The 22,195-nt window shown below is 42.0% G+C and overlaps 2 protein-coding genes across 3 annotated transcripts; both read left to right on the forward strand.

The window, feature by feature from the left end:
* The first annotated feature begins 1,641 nt into the window (after positions 1–1,641).
* nsun5 (NOP2/Sun RNA methyltransferase 5) lies at positions 1,642–16,264 on the forward strand. Its single transcript, XM_039604145.1, has 9 exons — positions 1,642–1,782; positions 2,177–2,341; positions 2,717–2,917; positions 12,122–12,256; positions 12,367–12,396; positions 13,009–14,294; positions 14,690–14,897; positions 15,417–15,581; positions 15,977–16,264. The coding sequence occupies exons 6-9, from the start codon at positions 13,370–13,372 to the stop codon at positions 16,164–16,166; spliced, it is 1,488 nt and encodes a 495-aa protein (XP_039460079.1). The 5' UTR covers positions 1,642–1,782; positions 2,177–2,341; positions 2,717–2,917; positions 12,122–12,256; positions 12,367–12,396; positions 13,009–13,369; the 3' UTR covers positions 16,167–16,264.
* Positions 16,265–16,410: 146 nt separating this feature from the next.
* On the forward strand, positions 16,411–21,650 carry LOC116324667 (uncharacterized oxidoreductase At1g06690, chloroplastic-like). Of its 2 annotated transcripts, none has more exons than XM_031745361.2 (8): positions 16,411–16,559; positions 16,679–16,840; positions 17,204–17,304; positions 18,492–18,578; positions 18,852–18,999; positions 19,588–19,667; positions 19,760–19,853; positions 20,296–21,650. In XM_031745361.2, the coding sequence occupies exons 2-8, from the start codon at positions 16,729–16,731 to the stop codon at positions 20,703–20,705; spliced, it is 1,032 nt and encodes a 343-aa protein (XP_031601221.1). In that variant the 5' UTR covers positions 16,411–16,559; positions 16,679–16,728; the 3' UTR covers positions 20,706–21,650. The 2 variants fall into 2 exon arrangements, with proteins under 2 accessions (XP_031601221.1, XP_039460080.1); XM_039604146.1 differs by having other exon boundaries at positions 16,683–16,840.
* The last annotated feature ends 545 nt before the right edge of the window (positions 21,651–22,195 follow it).

A 22,195-nucleotide genomic window follows, 5' to 3' on the forward strand; every position in this document is an offset into this window, starting at 1 on the left:
CTTGCCTGGCTGGGCAGCTCTCTGGGTGCTCAGCACCCCCAAAGCTCTAATCTTAGAATCGCCCCTGGTGGACACCCTTTGTGGAATATCTCAAATCTTTTCCTTAGTATTGAGAACAATGCAATTTATGCCGGGCTCACACTGTGCGATTTTTGGCCCATTTTGAGCCGATTTTTGAGTCGTGCGACCATTTTGGCAATCGGCCCGAGTTTGTCCTTCATCGTGCGTCGTGCGTCGTGTAGTGTACGTGGGGTAACGAGAAGCGATTAACACCTCACGACCAGCTCCCGATCATCAATCGCTTGGTCGGGAGGATTTCAAACATGTTTGAAATCCTCACGACCGTCGTGAGGGTGTCACCGCAGTTTCTCACACTGCACACGCGCAAACGCATAAACGTCGGCGAAAAAGACTGAGTAGGATGGCAGCACAGCGTATTGTCTGGACACAAGCGATGGAAGCACAACTGGTTAAACTTTGGCAAGCTCACCCGAGCCTTTTTGATGTGGCTTCAAAAAATTACCATGACCGCAACAAACGTGACAGGAGTTGGATGGAGATTGCTGCTCAATCACAGCTGCCTGATCAATGTTTTTCATTAGCAATTTAGCAAAGTTGATGGTGGTGGTGTGCGTGTCTGTGTGAGTGAAAGACAGAGAGGGAGAGCGAGCGACGCACAGTGTGAGCACTCAGGTCGCATCAGAGCATCGGGTCGTATAGTGTGAGACCCTGCATCGTGACCTATGAACTTCTAACTCCTGCGAGTCAATCGTACAGTTTGAGCAGGAGCTGAATCGCGCGACTGAAAAAATCGCACAGTGTGAGCCCGGCATTACTCACCCTGCGACTAGATTGAAAAGAATTTGAAATGTACTCTTTTTTAAGGTAGACATAGGATTTAACATTTTTTATTTATTTGTTTAATTTTAATTTTTTTTTTTTTAATTTTACTTTATTTTATTATACTTTTACTTAAAGAAATGTTTGAGAAAATATGTCATGTAAGATGTATACAATGTATATAAGTTTGTATAATCTCTTGATAAACAAATAAAAAAATTTTTTTTAAAAAGGTAAACAAAAGTAAAGAAAGAGAAACATACTCAGCATTTTTTTTTACTATCTTTTAATCACATGGAACCCGTTGCTCACATCATTAAGCATTTAGAGTAGAATTATTCAATAAAGAAAGTGGAAAATCACACTTCCACTCCATACCCCTGGACAAAAATCAAACTGGTTATTGTGCACTTTATTGTGCAGACTCAGTACAGAGCATGATCATGTATCCCAAATCCAGAATAGATTTGCAGTCTGTGACATCATTGAAGTTGCAACTATCCTGTTTATGCCATGTTTAGAATGAAATGAATCCTGTCAATCGCTACTAATCATATCAATAAATATGTTCTTCAGAACATGCATTGATATTTGCTGCTGGAAAGCACACACAGCTTCCATGAAATGCTTGTCAACTTATTTAGTAAGAATATAACCGCATTATCAGAACAGTTTCCACGTTTGCTATGTTTCAGTTCAAAAGTGTTTTAAATCTGCATCAGTGATTTATGTCATTAAATTACCTCGTCATCTTCTTTCTGCCGCAGGCTGTTTGCTTTGATTTGGATGGAAAGCGCGCTTGGCCACCATGTCAACTCTCCTGCTCCGTGCAGGGGTCACCTGTCAGCAGCTGGCCAACCAGGACCCCGAAGGTGGACCCCGACAACCCGCAGTATAAGGATGTTGAGTACATCCTGCTCGATCCCTCCTGCAGTGGTTCAGGTAGAGTGACCAGTTATCCCTGTGTTTGTATGACTGCAGTAGGGTTCTTTATAACATCTGTGCATATGTATCTTCAATTTATGATACTTTAGTTTACTTTGAATGCAAAATGTATCATATTTATTTCATTTTTTTAAACATTGAATTTGTTGTTTATCTAACAAATGTTAGTCACAGATGTGGGTGTGCAGAGTAGAAACTGGTTTTGTTTACGGTTTTGTTTCTAATTGTAGAGATGCAGGCTGAGGTAGCTTTTACAAACTCAAAACATGTTAAAAAAATGCAACAAATGTTCAGGTGTTCAGTGTTGGGGTTTTGCTCCCTGAGGTATGTTAGTTATGCCAAACTGGTTTTTAGAAGTGTTACTCGAATCCTTTCGTGTCTCCCCGTCCAGACTGGTTCCTCTATTGGCTGAGTGGCCTGAGCGAGGCCTGGAGCCCCTCCCACAGTGTCTGCGTGCCAGCACCGCCAAGACCCTCACGCACGGCTTCTTCGTGGCCCTGCTGGAGAAACACAGCGAGCCTGGAAATACAAAGCAAGAACTGGCTGTTCAGAGAAGGTGAATACTTTAGTGTCATGTAAACTCACAAAAAAAACCTTAACACCAGCTGTTACATTGAGTTAAGGCCTTGAAGGTCTGCGCACACATCTGTGTGGTTAGCTAACAGTGTGTTTAGCTAAATAGTTTTTAGTTGTGTCTGTTATATTTGATTTTCTGTATTTGTTCCCTATCTGCTCATAAAAACATATGTAATTTAAGTTGATAAAAACCTAATGCGAGCAATGTATAATTACACCAGTCATCTTCAACATTTATAATGAAATTTCCAAATCTACATGTGTAACCTTTTGTTCAGTAATCCCATAATCAGGCTAAGAAGAAATGTGAACAGGGTCTTTAATAGAAGACATGTTTGTGTCTTTTCTATCGTAGGTCCTGCAGGGAAATGGTGTGACTATGTCTTTCATCATACCGTCCCTCATTGGACTTGATAAAACCTTGGAGAATTGTGTCACCAACTACACCCATTTCTGCAAGGCCCTGCGCACAGGCCTCTACACACACTTCCAGCCAGTGATTCACCAGAAGGACATGATACTAGCTGCTGTGCTGGATCCTAGGATCAAACTGCAGGTACCAAATTAGGCCAGAAGCATAGCGGACTTCTGTAGATTTATATTTAATTGAAGATGCGTTTTGAGTAGATAAAGGAAAAAACAACCTTTTTTTTGCAGCCATTTTCTGATGACAACCAGGATGAACAGAATGATTTCCTGACACCTCCGTCAAAATCTCAGGCTCGCAGCATTGTTGAGTCCACATTAGAAAACATGGAAGCCTCAGCTTTTCCTACTGTTGAGGCAGAGAAAGATCAGACAGGCAGTGGGCTGGAGCACGATGTGAAAGAAGAAAGCCAGACAGATGGCGTGATGGACACTTGTGCTGGCAGCTCAGACAACAACTGTCCTGAAATCAGTGAAAACGACCTCAAGAGGAAGTCCATCTTCAACTTCCTTCAGCCGCCTGCAAAGACTCTAAATAGAATAGAATAGAATAGAATAGAATAGAATAGAATAGCCTTTATTGTCATTGTACAGGGTACAACGAAATTGGAGTGCCACTCCCTTGGTGCAAAATGCAATAATAAATATAAATGTAAAATATAAAAGGTACAATAAAACAAAAGTAAGTATGATATTTACAGGATAGCAGCATTAATATAATGACAGTATGAATAGCAGTATAATATAATGACAGTGACAGTATGGTATGGCTAAGCAGGTTCAGTTGTTTTTGTGCTTATTTACAACAGTGATAGCTCTGGGAAAGAAGCTATCCCTGAATCTGTTTGTCCTGGTTTTATGTGACCTGTACCGTCGGCCTGACGGTAATAGTTCAAACAGTTGATTGCTGGGGTGAGAATGGTCCTTGATGATATTGCCAGCTCTGCTGAGGTACTGAGAGTTTGCAATGACCTCCAGGCTGGGCAGAGAGCAGCCAGTGATCTTCTGGGCTGTGTTGATGACCCTCTGCAGTACTTTCCTGTCTGCAGCTGAGCACCCTGCATACCATGTTGTTATGCCGTACATTAGGATGCTCTCTATGGTGGCTCTGTAGAATGTCACCAGCAGCCTCTCCTCCAGGTTGTTCCTCCTGAGCACTCTCAGAAAGTGGAGACGCTGCTGGGCCTTTTTACCACCACAGTGGTATTTGCAGTCCAGGAGAGATCATCAGAGATCTGCACGCCCAGAAACCTCATGGAGTGTACCTCTCCACACGGTTCCCGTGAATGTAAAGTGGGCCGGGTCTGCTTTGCCCTTCCTGAAGTCCAAGATGAGTTCTTTAGTTTTCGTGGTGTTCAGTTGGAGGTTGTTAACTGAACACCACTCAGTCAGTCTGTTGACCTCATCTCTGTAGTCCGACTCATCCCCCCTTGAGATGAGTCCAACCACAGTGGTGTCGTCCGCAAACTTTATGATGGTGTTTGAGAGATGGGTAGGGGAGCAGTCGGATGTGTAGAGCGTAAACAGGAGGGGACTCAGAACACATCCTTGTGGAGACCCGGTGCTGAGTGTGATGGTGCTGGACAGGTGGGGGCCGAGTCTGACAGACTGTGGTCTGTTTGTCAGGAAGTCCTTGATCCAGAGGCAGATGGGGGTGGAGAGTCCCAGGTGAGACAGTTTCTGGACCAGGATCTCCGGGATGATGTGATTGAATGCTGAGCTGAAGTCCAGAAAGAGCATTCTCACATAGCTTCCTCTGTGCTCCAGGTGACTCAGCGCAGTGTGGGGCGCTATGGTGATAGCGTCCTCGGTGGATCGATTAGTCCTGTAGGCAAATTGGTGGGGGTCCAAAGTGGGAGGCAGACTGGCCCTGATGTGCTGACAGACCAGTCTCTCAAAGCACTTCATCACTACAGGCGTAAGTGCAACAGGCCTGTAGTCATTTGGGCTGACCACAGCTGTCTTCTTGGCGATGGGGATGATGGTGGAGGTTTTGAGGCAGGGCGGGACGGTGTTTAATGACAAGGAAAGGTTGAAGATTTTAGTGAAGACTCCGGTCAGTTTGTCAGCACATGCTCTGAGAACCTTTCCATGTATTCCATCAGGACCTGCCGCCTTCCTGGGATTCACTGACCTTAGAACACACCTCACTTGATGCTCCCTAAGTGTTAGTGTGCCGGTGCTGGGGGCGGGTGGAAGTGGTGTGACAGCTGAGGGTCTGGTCGTCTCAAAGCGGGCGAAGAAACGATTTAGATCCTCAGCCAGCGAGGCATCAATCCTAGATGTCGCCTGGTTATTGCTTCTGTAGTTGGTAATGTGATTGATCCCCTGCCACATTTTTCTGGGGTCGTTGTCAGCAAAGTGATCTTCAATCCTCCTCCTATAGGCAGCCTTAGCTTTCCTGATGCCTCTACTCAGGTCTGCCCTGGCCGCCGCCTATACGCAGCCCTGTCCCCTGACTTGAAGGCAGTGTTGCGGCTTTTTAGGAGGATTGCACCGCTATTCATGCAGGGTTTTGATTTGGAAACACCCTGACCCTTTTGTTGACGGTGACATTGTCAACACAGTTCCTGATGTACGAGAGTACAGTGTCCGTGTACTCCTGGAGGTTGTGGCTGGAGAATAAATCCCATACAGTAGTTGAGAAGCAGTCCTGCAGTTGAGAGAGGGCTCCTTCAGGCCAGGTTTTTATTGTCTTTGTCTGGGGCTTTGTTTTTTCTCAGCAGGGGGTGTAGGTGGGGGTGAGGGACATGCAGAGGTGGTCAGATCCAGCCAGGTGGGGGAGGGGTGTCGCTCTGAAAGCATGCCTGATGTTTGAATAGACATGATCCAAAGTGTGTTCTCCTCTCGTAGCAAAGTCCACAAACTGGACAAATTTAGGAAGCACAGTCTTTAGGCACGCTTTGTTAAAGTCACCGGCGACAATAAAAACCCCATCGGGGTGGGCAAGCTGTTGTTTGTTTATGGTGTTGAGCAAGAGGCTGAGAGCCGTGCCGTAAAGATGTCAGAGTTTGACGTGTACCTGTCTGAACCGCTGTGGGAAAGCAACTCTACTCTTCAGTACTGGAAATGTGCTTCTCGATTCCCGAAGCTCCAAGGCCTCGCCAAGAAGCTGCTGGCGGTGCCCGCCACATCTGGAGGTTTTGATCGTTTCAGTCCGATGGCTGCGTGCATTGTGAAAGCAAAAAGGAACCGCCTGCCACCTCACACCACAGAGAGACTGCTACTATACAAAAACTCTGTAAAAGTGAAGACTGTTAAAAAGCCCAGTCGGGCTGCTAAACACTGATGGATAACAGCTGAGTGTGGCAGAGCTTTCACAGCATTAAACAGAAACTCTGCCTCTACTTTTTAAAAACTGTGCCATACGCTAAGAAGGAGGGTGAACTGTTAATACCTCTTATATTGTAGCAAATGAATCAGCTGACTCTTTGTTCCTAGAACGCATTTGCTGGACTGCATTAAAAAAACAAAGCAACAAGTCCTGTGTTACAGCTGGTTTCATCAGTTTGTTAAAGTGACACATTCTGGTCAATGATCCTCACAGCTTCATACCTGCAGCAGCGATAGAGATGCACACTGTCCCTGCGTGCTGTACGGTGCTGCTCAGAGTTGTACTTTGTCCCTTCCACACATGATTCAAGTCAGAGCTCTCTACTGAATTGGGAAATGGCAAATTAGAAATGGAGTCAGTGAATGAATGGTATCTGATTCACTTCAAACCAAAATGAGTTCAGCTTGTATCGTTCTTTTGCAGAATCTCATGTTTTCTGACTGCAATTTTTGTTAAGACAGTAATAAATTGTCAAATCAGAGGTTGAATGCTTATTTATTTCCACTATGGACTGATAAATGAGATATTTGCTGCCAAACGTGATGGAACAGTAGATCTTTATATTGAATTTGGCTATTCAGTCCCTCCAGCAAAAGTCATTTATATTTTATAGTCAAATGAGAAATCCACTTTTTTCAGGCATTACAGTTTCTTTCATTCATTCTAACATGAAATACAACAGTGTCAGCATCTTTTCTGCTTTTTATCAGACTTGTCTTTCACCATTTTCAAATAGCCTAATCAATCATTCATGTTCTTTCATAGATGCTGTTATTTTCCTCAAAACCTTAGATTTTTAAAAGAAAACATTTTGCTTGGATAAACTATAATGTCTGATGGAAGTTGATGGAAAAGCTTAATTTAGTTTGGTTTTGTCAGGTAGGCTGATGTTGGCATTGAATGACAGCTACCTGATTTTACTGTGGTAAAGACCGATAATGTGTTGAAAATTAACACCAGTGTTATGAGTGCTTTGATCTCCTCTGAGAAGCATTCAAAAGTTTCTGCTTGCATTAAACATTGGAGTATGTATCAGCTGTGTTATCAAGAAACTGAGATATCTGCTAGAAACTGGAACTGATATTAAAGACAGTTTGCAACTGAAGAAAACTGAGAACATTTTTTTAATCCTCTCATTGATTCATCTTCAGTTGAAACTGCGTCAAATCTGCTGCCAATAAGTAATTTAAATGCATTCTATTTTATTTTAGTGTTGTTATTTATTTACATTTTATTGCATCATCATTGTTTTACTTGTTTTAGTTGCATTCTAGTTTGTAAAGCAAGTTGTGCAGCATGGGCTGTTGGAAATAAATAACTTGACCTTGACCATGTGTGGAGGGAGCCAGAAACATGCTGCTGTTTGCACATATTTAATAATCGTCTCTGCAGAGGAGCTAAAGAAGAGTCCAGCATGTTGCTCTGACCGTGTAATACCCATAAAGGTACAGTAACGGCAACATTGCCTAGTGACTGATCAGGCCAGTAACATTTCTGTTTCTCATATAAACCATCTCAGTGACTTCAGCAGAGATATTTCTTTAGTCAGGGTAAATACACGGATTAGCTACCGAACATGTGCTTTTCCTCAACGGCCGACTGCGAATTACTGAAAATGTGTTGACTTTAAAAAATGAAATATGTATTTGGCCACAGTAACTAAAGGTTCGCTAACTAAAAACTAACTAAAATGTAGCTTTAAAACTAGCTGAAAACAGCCTATTTTAATAACCTCACTCCACTTCCTGCCACTGTACAAAAATCAAGCCAAAATTCCCTTTTTATGGGGACTGCCATCACTTTGTATTTTTGAAGCCAGTGTGTGCGTAGTAGCGAATAAAAGCAGATCAAAAGTACTCAAATACAACCACTTGTACACATAAAAAGAAAAACTCAGTTCACATCAATTTTATTTGTGCCAATTTTAAAAATTTATTATATTATAATATATAATATAATATTGCAAGGTAACATCCCTACAATAATGCAGAGAAAACCCAACAATCCGAAGATCCCCTATGAGCAAGCACTTGGCGACAGTGGGAAGGAAAAACTCCCTTTTAACGGGAAGACACCTTCAGTAGAACCAGGCTCAGTGAGGGGCGGCCATCTACCTCGACGGTTGGGGTGATGAAGCGACATAGATGAAATGCATGTCACTTCCTCACACATGCAGAGATGTCCTTATTGTCTTACATTTATGATGTTATAGCAAATACAGCCACTCCTGGGTTACGGATGTAATACACCCTCAGGATGGGCGGGTATTTAATTCTTTTTCTAATATTGTCTCTTTGTGATTTATTTTGACTTTGGAAACAAAACATTAATATTTTTTAACCAGCTTAAAAGCTGATTATTTCTTTGGAGTCAGTGTGAGAACTGGTAGGAGGGTTTTTAGATGTGTTTGGGTTTGGCTGAAGGCGGGCGCTTGATTGTTTTTTGCACCAGGATTGTATACTCTACGTAGAGTTGCCTGGGATTTACTTACAGGTGGATGGGGATGAATCCTTTCTTCTTCTGCCTTGAGAGTAACAGTAGACTTGAGGTTGAGTGAGCTCCTAGACTCAGACTGCTTGTTTGAGTTGTCTACAGTTTTAGACTGGGCCCTAGTGGAAATAATAGGTAGCTTACTGTCATATGTGGTAAGCTTGTTACCCATTTTGCCCTTAAGGTCTCTGATTTCTTTCTGTTGTTCTTTCAGCTCATTGTCATCTTTGGATGGAAAGTATTCCACATTTCTCAGGTCAAATCTCACCTTTTTCCGGGCTATTTTTTCATCCCCATCCTTTCTTTGCTGCTCTGGGGAGGCTTTTTTCTCGACTTGCACAGTGTGGCCGAGCGTGTCATAAAGTCCCTTCAGCTGTTGCAGCAGATCATCATTTTCTTTTTTCTGTACTGCATTCTTTTCTCGTTGAATGCCAATGTCAGTTTCCAGTTCTTCTATTACTTGCTCAAGCTTAAATACTGTGTGTCTGGACTTTGCCAGAGCTTTCTCAACCTCTTCTTTGTCCTTCACAGTTTGCGTCATCTTTGACTTCACTGCAAAGAGGTTGTCATTTCCAGAGCTAAGCTGTTTCTCGTGTTCTGTCTTTAGATCTGCCTGCTGCTGTTTGATAATATCCAGCTCAGTCTTTACAGCATTATAGCTGGTCTTAGCATTGGCAAGGTCTACTTTCGTCTCTTGGAGTTCTTGAGCCTTTTCTTTGATTTTATTCAGAAGTGTCTTTATAGTGTCTCTAGCTGTATAGAGTTCTTTCTCAATGCAGAACTTTGTCTCAGAAAGGAGCACTTTATCAGACCTAAGATTTTCAGTTCTCTTTATCTCCAGTTCCAGATCGTTTTCTGCTTTGCTAAGAGCAGTTTTCAGATGGGCTATCTTATTTTCTTGGGATGAAATTTTCTTCCCAGATTCCTGCATCTCCTTTTCAAATATAATTATTTGCTTAGTTTTAACCTTAAGACATTTTTCCAGGCGGTCGATAGTAAAACGTTGCCTTGCCAGCTCCTTTATCTGACTTTCAGATTCCAGGACTTTGGCTTTTACCTCTTTCCTCAACATTGTCTTGTTACATTCCTTCTCCCTAAAGCTTTCAGTTCATCATTTGCTTTCAGTTCATCATTTTCCTTTGTCAGTTGACACTTTTTTTCTCGTTTCTCTATTGCCCAGCTTTTTCCTGCTCTATACTCCTCATTTTGTCTTTGACACTTTTAAGTTCAGCCTGTAGTTTCTCAGTTTTTCTTCTTCCACACTTTTTAACTTTCTGTTGACGGCAGTACACCTCTTTCCCTAGGTAGTGTAAGAAGCTCGTCTATCCTTCTTTCAAGGAAGTCATTACGATGAATGTACTTCTCATGGTTCTGAATCTCAGTTTGAAGCATCTCATGTTGTTTCTGCAGTTCTTTAACTTTTTCATTTTTTTTCATCAGTTGTCTTGCTTAGCTTCATCATGAGTTCTTGTTTTCCTGCTCATTTTTGATTTTAAGGACAACCAGAGATTCACCTCCTCTTAACAACCAGTTCCTGTTCTTCTTTTCAAGAGTTGAAATCCTACAATTCTTTTTTCAACTGAAGCTTTTGTCCCGCATCATTTTTCAGTGGCACACTTATTTTCAAGGTGTTTGATTGCAGCGATAAAAAGAAATGAAGAGAAGTTCAAGTTTTGTCCTCATATTTGTTTGTGAGATCTACATTCTGTGAAGAGAAATTTTTGGACCTTAGTAAGAGGGATGGTTGGTTTCCAGTCTCAGAACACTCCAGCTCACATGTTAAACAAGCATTTTCCAAAGGTCAGTGTTTTTTTTTCCATCATTTTTTATCTTTGGTGATTCCTCTGTCATGCTTTGAACTCCTCTGCGTTTCTTAACAACAAAACAGTTCCTGTTCTGTCAGTGCGATTCAAAGATGAAATTATTTCCACTACTAAGAGTTGAAATCCTAATAAACGGTTAACGATTGTGTATTTTCACTAATTTCCTCCAACTGTAAGCTTTTCAGCTTGTTTGTACGGTAAACTGTTTTGTTATTTCTTTTCTGAGCACCTGCATTTCACGCTAACGTCTTTTTTGGACCTCTGTCATCTTTGCAACCAGTTCCTGCTCTTTTTTAAAGATGCCTCAAGACTTGAAATCCTGCTATTCTTTTCATGGATTTCCTGGATCTGAAGTATGTTAGATTCTTGGTAATTTTCTACTCCCTATTCTGGATTTTACTGATCTACAACACATGCCTTAAATTAAGTATATGATCATTAATTAATATTAAAATTAATAAATGACAGATTTAGGGAACTCATTTCTTTTTTGTTCTCCATTTTGAATCGTCTATAAGATTTAGTTTAGTAATTTTATATCGATCATGTGTAAAGTGTTCAACACCTTTCAGGAAACCTAAAAAAAAAAAAAAAAAATAAAAACCATTGCATAAAAACAAAAGTTCAGCCCACGGGCAAATAGCAATATGCCCGATGGCCAGTCCATGGGTTCAGAACTATAGCAATGTATGGGTTCAAGTTATGTATTTGGGGGGTAGTCATTGGGTCTGACTCCGCCCCCCAGAACTTTCTTCAAAGGAGTTCAAGTGACGTTATCGCCGAAAGTTATTTACGTCGTGACGTTCAAAGGACAGTCTATTAAGGCGTCATTTTGTAGTAGAATGGGTTAGGTATCTGTCGTTTCCCACCGTATCCCGCCCGGATCGATCCATTTATGTACGTGCCCATCCGCCCCGGATCTGTTCATCGGGGCTCATCGCTGTTGTAGTCACCTGCCCGGAGCTAACAACAGCTGTTGAGCTGACTATTAAGCTAACATTATGCCCGCTAATGTTAGGTTCACGTGTCCTAAACGTCACACTTTTCCTGTGATAAACAGTTGCATTAAATTCTTAGACCGTATGAGAGGCTACCAGCGTCAAAACATTAGCAATAGGTGACAACAACGAGTGCTGGAGGATTTATTTAATTATTTATTTAGACCCATTTCTTCAGTATAAGAAGCCATACTATCAGAACACCGCAATACAAATACAACTAATACTGGCGAACGTCACAAAAGTACTTATTCTGCAGAAACAATTTAACCATTTGTGTTTAACAGTATATGAATTTATATGACTACTGTTTATGTCTAAGAGTAAGCTCAGTTTGAATATTTTATGTTATTCTATAATGATCATAGCGTATGTATAGATGAGGCATATTCGTCTATTTTATATATATGTACATATGTATCCTATTATAATGAACATAGTGTATATATGTATGAATGTTTGATTCAAAGATAAGATTAGACATTTGAAATAAATTAATAACAAATAAAAATCTAGCAGGTTGAGCACTGTGTGAGCCAGGAAACATTCAAGCAGATGAAAAATATATTAAATGAAAATACTGAGCTTATTTTTGATCAGCTTGCATTGTGTAGATCACAAATCTTTTGGTCTGAATCTTTTTTTTATTAAACTTTTGTAAAATTCACCGTGACTTTCTTTTTCATCAGTGGAACTCTGTCCCAGTCTGCTCCACCACCAGGAGATTCTCCACGCTCCAAGATGTCTTCACTATGGATGCCAGTGAATACAACACAAGAAAACTTGGAAATATCATTCAGCATTGATGGTGCCTCCACAGCTGTGTAAGTTATCCATGTCATGAGCAGGAGTGCATCCCCTGTACAATTACAACTGCTTTGCTTTTGAAATGTGCTTTGATAAACCCGGATTGTCCATCTCCTTTTTGACCTAGGTATCACACCATCTGTGAGTTCAGGCTCAGGTAAGTTGGGACACTTTAGCTATCAATCCTGAGGAAAAGGCTGAATCACATTGATCCAAAGTTTTTAAAGTAAAGAACAAGTTGTTAGCAGAAAGAGAAAGATGCTCAGCATTTTTTTTTTTACAGTCTTTTTTACAGTCTTGGAGCCAGTTGACCAAATCATTATCATGTAAAGCAGAATTATTCAATAAAGAAAGTGGAAAATCACACTTCCACTCCATACCCCCGGACAAAAAGCAAACTGATTATTGTGCTCTTTAATGTGCAGACTCAGTACAGAGCATGATCATGTATCCTAAATCCAGAATAGATTTGTAGTCTGTGACATCATTGAAGTTGCAACTATCCTGTTTATGCCACGTTTAGAATGAAATGAATCCTGTCAATCGCTACTATTCATATCAATAAATATGTTCTTCAGAACATGCATTGATATTTGCTTTTGGAAAGCACACACAGCCTCAATGAAATGCATGTCAACTTATTTAGTAAAAATATAACCGCATTATCGAAACAGTTTCCACGTTTGCTGTGTTTCAGTTCAAACATGTTTTAAATCTGCATCAGTGATTTATGTCATTAAATTAGCTCGTCATCTTCTTTCTGCCGCAGCAACTTCACTCTTATTTAGGTGATTCATGACAAGCCACGCTGTTAAAGCATCCCAAGGAGAGAAGAACATTTGAGGACAACCTTTTTGTATTGCAGCCAGACACCAGGGGGCGATAGAGACGTTTTCTACTGTCTTTGATCCGGCACCAGTTACTGCTACTTACGTCAAAAGAAAAACAGTGCGTCAACGAGTACTTCCGGTGTCATGACCTCTCCTCTCACGTGTGCACGGAGGAAAAGTATAGAAGAAGCTGCTGCTTCCGTAGAGCTGAAATAAACCCGCTCGTTGTTTCCTGCCCAGAACTAAAGAAAGAAGAGGAGTGTTTGAGCGCAGTAGAAAAAAAAAAAACCCTCTTTCGCCATGGCTCTGTACCTGAAAGCAGCAGAGATCATGGAGAAGGTCGAGGGGAAACAGGGGGCTTTGAAAACTCTTGTTTACGACAGTCAATTCAAGAACATTAAGCAGCTGTTTGCTCTGGTTTGTGAGACCCAGAAGTTTTCCTCCGTCCTGCAGGAGATCATCGAGTCCACCAAGCTACTCAGGCATACCAAGCTAAAAATGCCCCTGGCTAAGGTGCTCGTGTACGACCTGCTGATAGGCCAGGGGCTGAAGTGTGGCGGATCCTGGAAGGCCATGATGATGAAGCATCGCTCCAGGCTGCAGGCGGAGTTGGCTCGCATGAAAGTGAAGCAGAAGGTAAGCAGGAATGAAGACCTGCTTCCTTGCAGTGTCAAACACCCTGCGGGGGACCAGCTGCCTAGATATGTACGTGTGAACACTCTGAAGACCACTGTGGAGGATGTTGTGGACTACCTGAAGAGGGATGGCTTCTCCTACCTGGGGAAGGCTTCCAGGCTGGAAGACTTATCCCTGAAGGACAGATACTTTTTGAGTGACCTGCACCTGCCAGAGCTGCTGGTCTTCTCTCCTAAAACTGACTTCCATGACCACTTCCTGTACAAAGCAGGCCACATAGTTCTGCAGGACAAAGCCAGCTGCCTCCCAGCTCATCTCCTTAGTCCTTCACCTGGTAGCCACATCATTGATGCTTGTGCCGCACCCGGCAACAAAACCAGCCAGCTGGCAGCCATCATGAAGAACAAGGGCAGGCTGTTTGCTTTTGATTTGGATGGAAAGCGCTTGGCCACCATGTCAACTCTCCTGCTCCGTGCAGGGGTCACCTGTCAGCAGCTGGCCAACCAGGACTTCCTGAAGGTGGACCCCGACAACCCGCAGTATAAGGATGTTGAGTACATCCTGCTCGATCCCTCCTGCAGTGGTTCAGGTAGAGTGACCAGTTATCCCTGTGTTTGTATGACTGCAGTAGGGTTCTTTACAACATCTGTGCATATGTATCTTCAATTTGTGATGCTTTAGTTTGAATGCAAAATGTATCATATTTATTTCATTTTTTTAAACATTGAATTTGTTGTTTATGTAACAAACGTTAGTCATAGATGTGGGTGTGCAGAGTAGAAACTGGAATAAAAACCCGTTTAGGCATCACAGACCTCTCTCAAGTTCATGTTTCCCCCTAAGCAGATACTGCAAAACTTGGCTATGTTTCACAAGTATAAGCAAGAATCAGAGTCCCAGTGTGCAAATAAAGAAACAAACAGCTTAATTATAGTAAAAAAACAACAACCCAAAAAAATGTAATCTGTGTGTGTTGGGGTTCAGGTATGGTGTGCCTCCAGGACAACACCTCTGCTGACCAGGAGGAGCAGCAAGCTCGTCTGGCTTCTTTGGCCTCCTTCCAGCTGCGCTGCCTTAACCACGCTCTCAGGTTTCCCAGCCTGAAGCGCCTGGTTTACTCCACCTGCTCCATCCACAAACAGGAGAACGAGGAAGTGGTAGCTGCCTGTCTGCAGCAGAACCCCGGCTTCAGGTAGCAACAGCCTGAAGACATTCAGACTGTTTATTTATCATTTTAACACATTCTATTCTTATTTAGCTGTCTAGACGATAAAACCTGGAGATTTTTTTTATTTTTCTGTGATCTCTCCACCTTGACACACATGCATGTTATAGTAGCAGTACTGCATTGTAGTGTTGTCAATAAAATTTGACGTTACTGGTGTGTGAGACCATTTTCAGGACTATGCAATGACACTGACGGCACAAGATTTAAGATTTTCATTAAAAGAGGACTGTGACAAAGTGCAGCTCTGACAGTGAAATAATTTCAGATATCCATAATTCATATGTAATGGGGGAAGGGGTTACGGTTTTGTTTCTAAGTGTAGAGATGCAGGCTGAGGTAGCTTTTACAAACTCAAAACATGTTAAAAAAATGCAACAAATGTTCAGGTGTTCAGTGTTGGGGTTTTGATTCCTGAGGTATGTTATTTATGCCAAACTGGTTGTTAGAAGTGTTACTCGAATCCTTTCGTGTCTCCCCGTCCAGACTGGTTCCTCTGTTGGCTGAGTGGCCTGAGCGAGGCCTGGAGCCCCTCCCACAGTGTCTGCGTGCCAGCACCGCCAAGACCCTCACGCACGGCTTCTTCGTGGCCCTGCTGGAGAAACACAGCGAGCCTGGAAATACAAAGCAAGAACTGGCTGTTCAGAGAAGGTGAATACTTTAGTGTCATGTAAACTTACAAAAAAAACCTTAACACCAGCTGTTACATTGAGTTAAGGCCTTGAAGGTCTGCGCACACATCTGTGTGGTTAGCTAACAGTGTGTTTAGCTAAATAGTTTTTAGTTGTACCTGTTATATTTGATTTTCTGTATTTGTTCCCTATCTGCTCATAAAACATATTGAATTTGTCAGTAATTTTTTTTCTTTTGTTTAATTCTACTGTAACACTGTCTAGATCTGTTCAAATCTTTGTTTTGGGATAAAACATGATTGCCTGATGAAAGTAGCTGTGCAACTTATTATTTTAATGTTTCTCTCTGCTGTGGAAGTTTGCTGTAGTGTTTTTAGATGAGTAGGTTGACTCTTGCTCTTTACTCCGTCACAGCGGCCCAGAGGTGAAACCACGCAATCTGCCTTCCTCTGAGAAGAGACCTGCAGCTTCAGAAGAAGACTCTGAAGCTTCAGAGACAGAGGACAGATCAACACCTGTAGGAGGACAGACTGGCAGCAAACCCAACAATAAGAAGAGGAGGAAGAGGAAGAAAAAAAAGAAGGGGGCAGAAACTGCAGAGTGAAATTTAAAATTGGACTGCTGCACAGTTCGTCTGGATGAACAGTGCTGTTGATTTCTAATTGAGATGTAACTGAAAAGTAAAGATACTTTTTATTTTTACCGCGTCACATCTGTGTGTTATTGGTGCTGCTTGTTTTCGAGATATGTTTTCAGGTATTTTAGTCCCCTCCTGAATTATCCAGCAGGGGGCAGCAATCAGCAGCCAGCTTGCCTGTAGAGTGAATTTTATTTCCGGTAAAAACGGCGTCAGCTATTGGTGGAAACAGTGGTCTGTTTTGTAACTGTTACCAAACTCTTTTGTAACTGATAAATGTTTCAAATTGACGGCGATAAGCGGTGACCTGCAGTGCTGCATGCCGGCTTTGAGTCCAGCAGGTCTTTTGGCGTACACGGAGTAAGTCACTTTTAACACTTAAGTGATTTAGTACTTCACCGGATAATGCACGACACCGCTCCCAGCAAGGACGCTTATTAAAGTTGTCCTTTTTCTTTTATTTACAACTGGGGAAAAAGTAAGACGGCAGGCCACCTCCAGCAGCTTCTCCCCCGGCCCTGACAGCAGAATGTCCTCGGTGCCCAAAGTGACACTGTCCGGAGGTTTGGAGATCTGCCGGGTCCTGAACGGGATGTGGCAGGTGTCCGGGGCGCACGGAGCGGTGGATAAAGCCAGGGCAGGTGAACAGTACACCCGGGGAAGCTATTACTGAAAACAATAGCTGGCTGTCTTGATTTTATTTTTTCCGTATGCTTTATTCATTCAGTGAACTTATTAGGTACAGTTATAATGCAGTTTAATACAATAATCCTACAAAAAATGAAGCCCTCATGTAGAGTTGTACTGTTGGTCTATTTAAATTGTTCTGGGATAAATAAACAATAATAGCTAAAACGTATCTGGGCAAACTAAGGATGATAATTAAAGCTGGATTGATACACTAGAAATGATTCACACTACTTCTCTAAGCTCCACCACGCATCGCCTTTGCTGTGCTGCTTTCCTCCTTTTCTCTGCTTTCCTCTTTCCTCTCATGCCTGTAGTTGAGGCCATGCAGGAGTATGTAGATGCTGGTTTAACCACATTCGACATGGCAGACATTTACGGGCCTGCAGAGGAAATCTTTGGACAGTTTAACAGCCAGGTAAGTGTGTATATATACTGAATTCAGTATTACTTACACATCGCCAAATCACCACAGCAGTTACCTCAAGCCACCTTATATTGTAAGGTAAAGGCTCTAAAATATTAGAAAGAAACCCCAAGAATAAAATGCACTTGGTGAGAGTGTGAAGGAAAAACTCCCTTTGAACAGGAAGAAACCGCAGACAGACCAGACTTGGGGCGAGGCACCAATTGGTTTGGGGTGAGAGGAAGACAATACACTATCAGAAAGAAACCCCAACAATTACACAATCCCTTATGAGCAAGCGCTTGACAACAATGGGAAGAAAAAGCCATTTTAATTTGAAGAAACCTCAGTTTTGCCAACCATTTGCCAGCTTTATTCAGTGTGCTGGAAGATATCAATACAGGTAAATTAAACTTGAGTGAGGAGGGACAGGGGACTCTTACTACTGTGATGTTTAAAATCTGATGTTTACACAGTTGCAGTTGGAGTGATGTACCGCAGCGTGTTTGTATGTGTGATATTCACAAGAAAAAGATGAACTCCAGAGAGCAGAAAGGGTAGAGCAGGGTTCCTGATTTAGAGACAGAAACCTGTGTAAATTCTGTCATATGCTGAGAATCGTTATTTATTTGACAGTAAATAACGACCTTGCCTTAGGAGATCTTGACAGGACCTTGTCAAGTATTTTGTAGGAAAACACAATTACATCAGAATGTAAAGATAAGATAAGAGATAAAATGAACCTTTATTAGTCCTGCACGTGGGAAAAGTTTTGTGTCACAGAAGAAAGTGCTGATATTTTTTTTTTTTTAGCATTGGTTATTCACAGAGGTGCAGATACTTGGCGTGCACTTTAAGACACTCCCACACTCACCAGTGCCAGTGTGTGCGCTCAGGTCAGTTGATGCAATATCAGCTGATGCGTTGTGGCAGTCTGATAGTGTCGGCCTTTGTCGGCTGTTCACCTGGAATAATGTGCAGATGACCGGAAAGCTCTTCGCTCATTCAGCAAGCTTCTTGTTTTTATTTCCCCACACAAGCTGTCCAGGCTTTTTTCCCTCTATAATGAAAACCCATCCACATATACTTTTGAACTCTTCCACCCTTAATTCAGAGTTAGTGTGTTCAGTCTAGCTGTAAAACGTAACCCCGCTCAGTCATTGATGTTTTTTCAGCTTTTATCTTTGTTTGATCTTTAGCTGAAGTCCAAATCCTCTGGGAGTCCCAGCCCGGCTCTGCAGGGTTTGACTAAATATGTGCCGAGACCTGGACTGATGGAGCACAAGGTGAGCCGCTCAGCAATGCTCAGTCTGCCGTGCTTTTAACGGTGAGACCGGTTTTATCCACTAGAGAGCAGTGCATGTCTTTATTAAGAACCAAAGCATAACCTTGCTGCCAGTATTTCTTTTCTGTCTTTATCTCTATGAATGGCTTGAAATAGATACAGCTAGGTTTGATTCTGGTATCAGTCCATAAAATCCAGCACTCAGCTTTGACATTTTTTGATGTTTCTGGGAGAACTTTAAAAAATATCAGCTGAACTCTCTCTGTTCTTGCAGGTGGTGGAGAAGGCGTTGCAGCGGTCCATGACTCGAATGCAGGTGGACACCCTGGACTGTGTTCAGTTTCACTGGTGGGACTATAGAGACAAGAGATATCTGGAGGCACTGGGTCACCTCTCTGACCTGCAGCAGGAAGGAGTCATACGTATGTGCAGTGTATGCACAATTATAAATCAACAGACAACATATGATTATAATATAAACTCATAAGTCTTTATGAGGGACAAAAAGGAATGACAAAAAATTGCTTTGCACTCTGGGAAACTCTGAGGAGAACAACATAAATGTATATAAACACAAGAATTAGACTCTTTTGGTGGCTAATCATGGTTTAATATCAGTGTGGACTTTGATATAGATATAAAAACACAAACACAGCAATTTTCCATTGGCTGAATTTTTTAAAAAATCAGCTTGATTCAATTACTTGTTTTTTTTTCCCCACTGAGTCAATATTAATCTTAACAGTTCCCAAAACTTTGAACTTCATTTGTACATATTTGAAGTTTGATGTAATATGTTTACAGGTAGCGTGACCTGTTATCAGCTTGGTTTATGAAATGTGTTTTTTCTATATAAAATGTAAAATCAGAATCAGATTTGGTTTTGACTCTTAACAACAAATCTTGACTAATGTGTGTTGTTATTGCATTGTATTAAATTTTGACTACAGTACCAGAGGTGTGCTGGTTCCCAGACACACAAGTTAAGACTATGACTAATTTCTCCTCAGGTGAGCTCGCCCTCACTAACTTTGACACACAGAGGTTGGAAGAGATCACCGGCAAAGGCATCCGCATTTCCAGCAACCAGGTAACACATCCCTCTACGTGTGAGAACAGTGCTCCATCACATTTAGGATAGTCTTCCTCTTCTCTCTGTGTTTAATGTGGCCGTCTGTGCAGGTTCAGTACTCGGTGATTGACCAGCGACCTGCAGCCAGGATGGAGCAGTTCTGTGTGGCCAACAACATTAAGCTCCTCACTTACGGCACGCTCGGTGAGATATAACTCCTTTATTTGCATGCTGTCATCTTACATTAACAATATTCGACTTCAGTCTCTCTTCAGTAGACATTACTTCAGCTTTAGTCATGCGAGTTGTGCGTTAATATTGTTGTGTGGGACTGTAAAATGGTGGGTTTCTGAGATGGAGTCAGATGACATGACGACACATCCTCTTTCTCTCTCCCTTGCTTGCATTTTTTTTCCCTCCCACCTTCTATTTTCTGTTAACTTTCCCCCCTCTGCATCCCATCCTCCTCCTAACCACAATGGTCATCACTTCTCCCCTCCCTTCATGTTTTCCATACCGTTTCCTACTTATCTCCATCCTTCCGCCCTATCTGTCCTCCGTCTTCTCCCCTCTCTCCACCCTGACATTTTTAACTCCTTCATCCGCCCCCCTCAATTTCACTTACATCCATTTTTTCTTGGTGCAGCTGGCGGTCTGCTCTCTGAACGCTATCTCGGAAAGGTGGAGCCTGTGTCTAGGGCGGAGCTCTACACCGCCTCCCTTTCCAAGTACAAGAACATGATCGACACTTGGGGTGGCTGGAGTCTTTTCCAAGATCTCCTCGCCACCTTGGAGACTGTAGCTAAGAGACATGACTCCTCAATAGCCAGCGTGGCGACGCGTTACGTGCTGGACCGGCCTGCAGTGGGTGGAGTCATTGTGGGTTGCCGGCTAGGCGTCGCAGGGGCGGGGCAGCACATCAGTGACAGCCTGCGTAGCTGCAGCTCTGACCTGAAGCTGACGGCTGAAGATCTCTCCGCCATCGAAGCAGTGACACAACGCTCCAGGGACCTCATGGCGATCATCGGGGACTGTGGGGACGAGTACAGGAACTAAAGAGGGAGGGGGGACTGACTAACTGGATGTGACAGATCGCTGCAGAGGAGGAGGAGGAGGAAATAGAAAGATCTCCCACAGAACACGGAAAAGAGAAAAAAAGCAATTTCTTTTGTTTTTTTAATGAATTTTTTCTTTGACTTCTACAACCCCCCACCCCCCAAAATGCAACCTAAGAATCCCCTTATTTGGAATAATTTTCCCATTTTCTATGTTTAAACCACTGAGGTGCTTTAAGAAGCTTCTCTTTCAGCCTTGAATGCATGCAGATGCTTAAATATACATTCAAGTGTCAAGTGTGTCCTTAAGCCTTAAACATTTAGAGAAATTTCTTTTTGTATCGCCTTAAAATAAATGTATTTTTCTGTTAGCTTTAGTAAATTAAAATAATGCTAAAGTTGCATCTTGCAATGAACATAGGACCAAAATATATGAATGTATGTAACATGTTCTATTTACTCACAGGGTGTGGCATGCAGTGATGTGTAAGGATGTAGGGAAGCCTGGAGCACTGTTGTACTAAATGAATTTAAGACAAAAGCATGTAATTTATCAAGGAGCTCTATCATCTGGACTTTATAAAAAAGATAAATACTTATTTCAAATTTAGCAGTGGAAGAAGTAACCAGGTGATGGATAACTCTACTGTTATTTCTTGTCAACAAAATTAATACGACTCCTGATTTTCATCATAAATGTATTGGGAATTATGCTTATGTGTGTATGTATGCATATTTTCTTTTTTCAAAATATTTTGAAAGATACTTTTGTCATGTACCTGGAAAGACTAATTACAGGGAAGACAAATATGGGAGTGTGATAATATTATTTTATGTTTTCATCTTTTCGGTTGACTTTCTCATTTCTCTTCTTACTAAATGACCTTTTTTCTTTCGGATGTCTGTCATGTTCACGAATGTCAATGTGAAACAATAAAAATAAGGGAAAAAAGACCAAAGAGTGTGCTGCTTTTGTATGAAGGATGGTGAAATTCTGTGTTTGTGGTGTTTGAAGAGTTAGGGCATAATTATTTTAAAATGCCTGTGAATAATCTGTGTGTGTGCTGCATGACTGAATTTTATTTTGCATGTATTTCGCATGTGTGTTTTGAAGGTGCTCAAGAAGCAACAATCTAATGTGACAGGAGGCGACCGCGTGTGGTCAACAGTACGACAGCGTTTCAGAGAGAAACAGCCAGCCTGTGTGCAGCCACAGCACCTACAGTGTGTGGAGAGTGTAAACATACAGCCACATACTGTACTTGCACGCATGCAGTCTGTCAGTGCATTTCACTTTGCTCCCTCACACAGCCCCAGGTGACACGCTGTCCATCTCAAACACCAGACAGAGTCGTGCGGCGCTATAGGAGACTAAAGGTGATGAGGTCCTGAAATTCAGTGTAGGATTGAAGTCCGGTACGAGGAGGATCTTATTGTCTTATTAACACCAAAGCAAAGTTTGCATTCAGTGTTTGTGGGGTCAAGAACTCT

This window comes from Oreochromis aureus, linkage group 20 (genome assembly GCF_013358895.1).
Source record: "Oreochromis aureus strain Israel breed Guangdong linkage group 20, ZZ_aureus, whole genome shotgun sequence".
NCBI classification, from domain to species: domain Eukaryota; kingdom Metazoa; phylum Chordata; class Actinopteri; order Cichliformes; family Cichlidae; genus Oreochromis; species Oreochromis aureus.